At 45.1% G+C, this 8,725-nt stretch overlaps 1 protein-coding gene across 1 annotated transcript in view; it reads left to right on the forward strand.

Annotated features, from left to right (window-relative positions):
- The window catches only part of nicn1 (nicolin 1), a 16,796-nt gene that overhangs the window by 1,980 nt on the left and 6,091 nt on the right, over positions 1-8,725 (forward strand). The window contains exon 3 of the mRNA XM_024271231.2: positions 5,794-5,973. Within this exon, the coding sequence (XP_024126999.1) occupies positions 5,794-5,973 (180 nt within the window). The remainder of the gene's footprint in view (positions 1-5,793; positions 5,974-8,725) is intronic.

An 8,725-nucleotide genomic window follows, 5' to 3' on the forward strand; every position in this document is an offset into this window, starting at 1 on the left:
CTGGATGTGTAAAAAAAAAGGAAAGGCTGCATGCTTTTACAGCATGTCATTATTTCAGAGAATCCCAAACATTACAATCTGGACAAAACTCCAATCTTTTGAGATAAAAAACAAAATTTCTAGACTAAGAAATATCAGAAGCTAAAGTTTGAAGCCAAAGGAAAATTCTAAAATGTCCTAAATCAAAAACCCTCGATGTTCATTTGCATTTGAACTTAACAAGAAAGGAGGGGATCATTTTTCTTTTTCTACTCTTCAATAGGGCATGTCTGCCACCTACAGTGGGAAGAGACTTGTTGACAAATTGGTGAAAATCTTGTGTTGCTCTGGGTTTTTTCTTCCCCAGCTCTCTTCCAGTACATGACATACTTCATATAATTCCGGCCGGGCACAAATCACAGTTAATAATTTCTCCTACATGATCAATTTTCAAAAAGTTGGGACTTCCGTAAATTAAAGGGGGGGGGGTCCATACATCATTACCAAATCTGAGTGCCCAATTGGTCCAAGTTCTGAATGGTTATCTCTCAACATATTTTTTGTTTTCCACGTAGAGCATAATAGCAGTTATAGAAACTTGACCTCAGAAGGCCCAAACACATGTTTACATAGACTTTTCATCAGTTGCGCAGGTGGTGTGAACATAGCTTTATATCAGGGGTACCCAAACTACAGCCCACGGGCCAGATCCGGCCCCCAAACATTATATGAGACCCATGATTTCTTTTTTTTTTTTTTTTTTGTTTCTCAATCTGCACATAGAACATAACTTTTTATTCCACCCTTCTGCAGTCTGAACTATGACAGGAGAGGATAGACTATTGGTTTAGTTTTTAAAATGTTTTAAGTTTATTATTTTGTGAAGATTATATAAAAGAATTATTTAAAATTTGGTTATGTGGGGCTTTTACGCTGCGATTGTTACACTTTCTCTGTTAGCGTACAAATTAACCTCGGCCTACAATAGAGAAGAAAACCGTTATGTGAGCCTCACAAGAAAAGGTTTGGAGACCCCTGCTTTATACCACCACAGCACAAGATAACTATTGGCTCTCTAATTTTTCATAAATACAACAAAATTGTTTGTTATTCAGCTGTTTTTGAACAAAAAAACTTTGCTGGATTTCTCTTTTCTCAATTAATTTTTGTCATTTTTTTGTGTTACTTTTTTGAAGTTTTGTGAAAATGCAGACTTTTTGTGCCTCACTCATGTCCTATAATGCCCCTAATGTTTTGTGTTCACCTTTTAATCACTTAGTTTCTCCAGCAAAACTGATCTTATTGCAAGCAGGCAGAATCTTAGCTTACATTAATATAATTATTTATGCTTACAAAGCAACTCAGAGACTCCTAAATAAATCTTGTTCTAATCATCATGAATCAGTTTGAAAGAAATTGAGCATATTTACTTGTGGATGCAGCTGCAGACATTAATCTTAAGTCATAATTTGAATTCATTAAACACACAGATGTTCTGAATATTTTAAATCTTATTCTTATATTTTCCCTGCATCATTTTATCTGCATGTTCCTTCAGCCTGCCTGAAACAAAACAACAAACAAATATGAAGCTGCATTCCTGCCGCAGGAAAAGGCTTTGGACATTTTGGGCTCCGACCTACTTTTCAGTATTTAGCTATAATTACGAAACATATTTAATGCAGAGCAACTCATTAAGTCAAAGCTGGGAGCTTCAAAGGCGTCTGCTGGGAGCAATTTGAGCAAAAAGGAGCATTTTCATGTTAATCTGTGATTTGGGGGCGGGGCGGGGTGGGGGATGTCAGTTTTTCTCAAAGTTCAGGATAAAGCTCCTGATAGACCCCAGGCTTCTTCATTCCTCACACTCATAAGCTTCTCGGCCTGTTGTTTTGTGCAAAATATAATAACACTAATAAAAAATAGTTCTTTATTTATATGACTTTTTAAAAATGAATGATGCATGAAAATATTGGTCCAATGTAAAATAAGAACACCAAAAATTGTGTTTTTGGTGGTTTTAACATGCACTTGTGGCATTTTTCTAGGAAAATTAAGGTTGAAATGTCTTTATTCAAAGTATTGTAAATTAGGAGCAAACAATAAAACGCTATAAAAAAACACATTTGTTGGGTAAAAAAATACAATACTTGCTCTGCTCTGCTTTTTCACTAAGAGGGGGAGTGGGGTGGAGTTGCTCTGTGCCAATGGTCCCGCCCACAACTCAAGAGGCAAATTTCTAATGAACTACTGTCACTCTGCAGAGACTATGTCCTAGAAAACAACAGTTGTGTTTTTGACTAAAAATGCCATGAAAATAATTAAAAGACCACTGGGAGAGCTTTTACAAATATCAAAAGATGATCGAAGTTGTTTGAAAAAGGCATTTGTCTTAATTAGTTAAAAAAAAATAGAGTTTTTTTTTTTTGCTTGTAGTCTGAAGTAGTAGTATGATTGTAAAGCCATCAGCATGCAATACACTTTAACATATTGGCCTGTTAAGGTGTTTTAAAATCATAGAAGTAGACAATGAACTGCAATTTAACGCATTTTATTTCTTTAGTGCTACAAATACATTTAATCATCTCAAACAGACCTGGTTAAATGTTAATTTTAGCCTTTAAGATCTGAAATGTCACCAGCAACACTTAAATAACACAATGCTGTTTGACCTATCGTTCATGTGATCAACTTGAACTGGCAGATTCTGATGTGGAGAAATGTGTTAGATACTTTATACTCAAGGTCCATTTACCGCAAAGACGCAAAAGATAAAGGACTTACATATATAATAGAAATGTAAAAATAAAATAAAAGTATAAGAGCCAATAAAAACAATGACATTAAATTACCAACTTAAAAAAACAAAACAAAAAAACAAAAACAACAAAAAAAAAAGAAATGTGATATGCAAAGCTTTTTTAACATAAAGTGTTGAAAATTAGCACAAAGCTGCTTCTCTGCTTCAGAATCCACTAGAACTAGGTTAATTACATAAACGGAGAAGAGTAGTTGAAAGAATGTAAATCATGGCGTTGAAGAGGTGTCAGGATGAGCCTGGAGCTTCCCTCCCTCTGCCACCAGAGGGAGCTCTCCCCTCACCTGGAACTTCCCTCACCTGTTTTCAGTTACCTATCAGTCCCTCATTATTTAACCTGCCCTCGTCCCACTCCTCGGTGTAACCTCACTTCTGTCCTACCCCATGCGGACTCACTGTCTTCACCTACAGGGATACTGCATTTCATTTATTCACGTAAAATAAAGAAGGTTACACCGACACCAGGATCCAGCAACCAGGTCGAGGAAGCCATGGACGCCCCGGAGGAAGAGCTTCTCTTCTGGGATCCGGTGGAGCGGGACATGGCCCGCCTGGAGCGCTATTGCCAGGAGGCAGAGCGTTCCAGGGCTGCCGCAGAGGCGCGCGCATCCTCTCCTCCGGCCCCGAAGAGAGGGCGCCGCCGCGCTCCGCTGGTGGTTCTGGACGCATCACGCCCTGCTCCGCTGGTGGTCCCGGACGCATCACGCCTAGCTCCGCTGGTGGTCCCGGATCCGCCGCCGCCTGAGACCTGCTGGCCTCCTCCTGTCTGCCCGCCGGCCGTTCCTGTCTACCCGCCGGCCGTTCCTGTCTACCCGCCGACCGTTCCTGTCTGCCCGCCGGTCGTTCCTGTCTGCCCGCCGGTCGTTCCTGTCTGCCCGCCGGTCGTTCCTGTCTGCCCGCCGGCCGTCCCGGTCTGCCCGCCGGCCGCCTCTGGACTCTCGCCGGCCGCCTTCGGACTCTCGCCGGCCGCCTCCGGGCTCTCGCCGGTTGCCTCCGGGCTCTCACCGGCCGCCTTCGGGCTCTCGCCGGTTGCCTCTGGGCTCTCACCGGCCGCCCTCGGGCCCTCGCCGGCTGCCTCTGGGCTCTCGCCAGCCGCCTCTGGGCTCTCGCCAGCCGCCTTCGGGCTCTCGCCAGCCGCCTTTGGGCTCTCGCCAGCCGCCTTCGGGCTCTCGCCGGCCGCCTCTGGACTCTCGCCGGCCGCCTTCGGACTCTCGCCGGCCGCATCTGGACTCTCGCCGGCCGCCTTCGTGTCCTCGCCGGCCGTTCACGTGTCCTCGCCGGCCGTTCTCGTGTCCTCGCCAGCCGCCTCGGAGCTCTCGCCGGCCGCCTCCGTGTCCTCGCCGGCCGTCTCAGTGTCCTCGCCGGCCGTCTTGGAGCTCTCGCCGGCCGTATCCGTGTTCTCGCCGGCCGCCGCTGTCTCTGCGCCGGTCGCCTCTGGACTCTCGCCGGCCGCTTCTGGACTCTCGTCGGTCGCCTCCGTGCCCTCGCCGGCCGCCACTGGCTCTGCGCCGGTCGCCTTTGAACTCTCGCCGGCCGCTCCCGTGTCCTCGCCGACCGCCTCTGGACTCTCGTCAAGTGACTCACGTCGGTCCCCTGACCGTCTTCCGGAACGGCTGCACCTGCCCCGTCGGTCCCCTGGCCGTACTCCGGGTCGGCCGCGCCTGCCCCGTCGGCCCCCTGGCCGTCTTCCGGACCGGCTGCACCTGCTCCATCGGTTCCCTGGTCGTCCTCCGGATGGGCTGCGCCCGTCCCATCGACTCCCTGGCCGGCCTCCGGATCGGCTGCACCTGCCCCGATGGCTCCCTGGTCGTTCTCCGGATCGGCTGCGCCCGTCCCGGCGGCTCCCTGGTCGTTCTCCGGATCGGCTGCCTCCGCCCCGTCGGCTTCTTGGCCGCCCTCCGGATCGGCTGCCTCCGCCCCGTCGGCTTCCTGGTTGCCCTCCGGATCGGCTGCCTCCGCCCCGTCGGCTTCCTGGCCGCCCTCCGGGTCGGCTGCCTCCGTCCCGTCGGCTTCCCGGCCGCCCTCCGGCTCGGCTGACTCCGCCCCGTCGGCCTCCTGACCGTTCTCCGGATTGGCTGCTCCTGCCTCGTCGGCCTCCTGGCCGTCCTCCGGATTGGCTGCTCCTGCCTCGTCGGTCTCCTGGCCGTTCTCCGGATCGGCTGCTCCTACCCCGTCGGCCTCCTGGCTGTCCTCCGGATCGACTGCTCCTGCCCCGTCGGCCTCCTGGCCGTTCTCTGGCCCGGCTGCGCCTGCCTCGCCTGGTCCCTCGGCGACTCCTGCCTCGCCTGGTCCCTCGACAACGCCTGCCTCGCCTGGTCCCTCGGCGGCGCCTGCCTCGTCCGGCCCCTCGGCCCGCCGCCGCACCTGCCTCACCGGCCACCCGGCCCTCCACCGAATCGACCATCTCGGCTTCATCTGGGTCCCCCCCTCGCTTCCGGAGCCGCTCGTAGGGGGGGGGCTCTGTCAGGATGAGCCTGGAGCTTCCCTCCCTCTGCCACCAGAGGGAGCTCTCCCCTCACCTGGAACTTCCCTCACCTGTTTTCAGTTACCTATCAGTCCCTCATTATTTAACCTGCCCTCGTCCCACTCCTCGGTGTAACCTCACTTCTGTCCTACCCCATGCGGACTCACTGTCTTCACCTACAGGGATACTGCATTTCAATTATTCACGTAAAATAAAGAAGGTTGCACGTGGATCCGAACGCCTCAGCCCCTCCGTGACAAGAGGTAAATGCCAATCATCCATTTCAGTAACTATAAATGTGAATGTTTTGGTGGGACAAGATGTTCCTTCTTTTCATATCACAAAATGCAACACAAAGTGCTTTGAAATGCAGCAAATGACATCAAAATACCTCACTTCCTCTCACCGTTAAGCAGCATTGAAATCTTAAATCGTTTTCACGTCATTCATCTCAAACTTTTATGGATCTGATTTGGAAATGTTACAAACTTTGTACTTTTACAAATACAAGTCAGTTTGACTATCTTTCTTGCAGATTGAGAAAATCACCTTTAAGAACTACTACACAGCGTATGTGACTGTGCGTCTGTTGAGGAGGAAGGCTGAGAAGGAGGGCTCCACCAAGTGGTGCACCGCCCTGACTGACCTGGCCCTGATGGACAACCCCCACACCGATGGCGGCTCCCAAAACTACTTCTCTATTCATCGGAGGCAGGTGGGTCAGAACCTTGTTTTCCCTTCACTTACAGGACTTTGACATAATAGAACCTTCCAGATGAAGATAAGACATAACATATAAAGAGTCCAGGCCTTTAAAATGTGTGTAATATATAATATTTCAGATTTAGAGGTGCAGCAACAATCACTCACAGGAGCAGTGCAGTGTCTCTATGAAAATGAACTTACTCCTTCACTTTACAAATTATGTGCTGTGATAAACTAAATCTAAATGCTCTGATTTGATTGAGAATTCGCCAATTTTCAGTGGAATTTGTCCTGAGCAGTGAGCAGCGCTACAATATTTCGATTTGAAGCATTTTGTCTGAAAATGCGGCGTCAGAATTTAAGATAAGATAATCCTTTATTTGTTCCATAATGGGGAAATTCCAATGTTGCAGCATTACAGATTAATTGTGTCACATATTTACAAAAAAAAAAAAAAAAAACTTATAGTGCAAGAAAAATAAAAAAAGGAAAATGCACTAGTGGATAAAACACTATATATTATAATTAAAAATTCCACATTTTTAGAGTTTAGAGCAAAGTGACTCAAATTATCAGGTTTCCAGTGGGATCACTGGGAGCTCCTTTGGTTGTAGAGTCTCACAGCAACAGGTAAGAATGACCTTCAGGCACCTGGGGTGTATTAGATATATTTTGTTGTCTGTTATCAGTTTAAATAAAGTTATACATCAATTAGGTCACCTATGTCTGCACACATCTGAACATTGAACCTCATGTAGCAGCTTTTAGGACAAATAAAATCCTGTCCAAAACAATAATGTGCTTTAATATATTTATTGATTTTTTTTGTCAATTTTATTGTATTTATTTTATTTGTATACAACGTTCTGCTGAATGTCTGTTCTCTGAACAGGCAGCAAAGTCTATTTATCTGTCCATCCATCCATCTAAAACTCCTTATGTTTTTCCCTCAACAAGCATCATTAATGTGTCCTGGATTCAAACTAGGAATACATTTTAGTATTTGTAAGGATTTTGAAAAGCAACGTACGATGCTCCCACATGGATACAACTTTTTTGTTGTCATGGTTACTCAATACAAAAGAGTCCAGATTTTTTTTTTTTTTTTTAGATCTTTTTTTCTCTATCAGGGAACTGGTAATGGTGTTGAGGATGTTCCTCAGTCACAACCTTGAGCTTTTCTTATGGTTTACTTTTTTTGCCATCTAAGTTTTAAACCTTGATAGGATGCATTAGTCTGTGCTCAGTAACTAAAAAACAAAAAAAAAATCAGCTCGATATGATCTGGGATTAACTGAAACACTGTGTCAAGAAACTGGGACCCAAAATGCAGGGAACCTGGCCTGGTGGCAAAAGCGTAGGTTGTGTCTAGTACCTGGCAATATGGACCAAAAATAAAATCTCTGATTTTGTTTTTACACCAAATTTCCAATTTTAATTGATTTTTTTCTTCCTACTTTTACTTTATTTAATAAAAATTACAAATGGCAGACTATATTTACCAAAACCTATTCTATTTCAACATCTTCTTCTAAAGCTTGCCTGAACATGAAGTGTAGCTTCAAGTTGTACAATGTTTTAAATCAATGTGGCAGGTGTTTTGTGAGCTGCCACTAACTTGAGCATATTGTAAAGAGTAACTGTTTTCTCACTCGACAGTCCTTGTTTGAAGGTGTTGAAACAAACTCACTGTACTCCAAATTTTGTTAGCATCACCCTTTAAACAGATTTTGTAGTGTGTGGTTTGTTGCCATAAGTCCGAAGTCACAAAATCAAACCGTTTCCATAAAACTGAAGAACTTGTTCCTGTTAGGAGAACAAGCTCATCTTTCCAAGTTGCCATTATAACATCTCCATGTAGTGAGAAACAGGCGGGCTGACCTCACCTGAACGATGGACGCCCAGGAAAGCAGGAAGCCGGGAAGTAAAATCCAGATTTTCCTAAGAATAAATCTTTTAGACAAAAAATATGAATTTATCGATAAAATTGATTTATCACCCAAGTCCTAGTTGTGTCTAAATTTCCACAGGCTGGTGTCCTACATGTTTTCCAACCAACCTGCCATTGAAGCTCCTTATTGGCCAAACACACCTGATCCAAGGTAATCACCAGCAGATTAGGCAGAGTTTCTGGAAAACCAGCAGATCTACAAATCTACAATTCGAAAGTCCAGTTCCATATTTTCCCAATATTCTCTGCAAGAAATTAGTGTGCATCGCTGGTCACTGAAAAACAATTTATCTGAATTTATTTTTTAAAAGTCATCCAGATTTTTATTATCAGAATAAAATTGGGACATGAATTACAAAAAATAAAACATCATATTTCTTTGTTTTTTACTTTGGCAAATGGCTGATGTAAAAAAAAAAAAAAAAAAAAAAGAAACAACAAAAAAAAAACGTTAAAGTCCCACTCCGGTTGCAGTGCAATCTATTGCCAAATTAATTAAGATTATGCCATTTTTAAATCAAAGGAAAAAAATATATATAGGACATAGTTTCTGCAGAGTAGCAGTAGTTCATTAGAAATTTGCCTCTGAGTTGCCGCAACTGTTGGCGTGAATAAACCTGCCCGTATTTCCCATCATCCCTTTGTATGCACTCTTTCCTGCAAGCCGACAGCTCCTCACACCCATTGTAACATTACCAGTTCAACAAAAATGGAGAGCAGCACTGCGGATTTCCAGTCATGCAGTTTTCAGTCGGATACCAGCTCGGACGAGGAAAATGAAGACATTTCTGGATCTAGTCGTCTACAACTG

Source organism: Oryzias melastigma, linkage group LG5, assembly GCF_002922805.2.
Source record: "Oryzias melastigma strain HK-1 linkage group LG5, ASM292280v2, whole genome shotgun sequence".
Classification (NCBI taxonomy): Eukaryota; Metazoa; Chordata; class Actinopteri; order Beloniformes; family Adrianichthyidae; genus Oryzias; species Oryzias melastigma.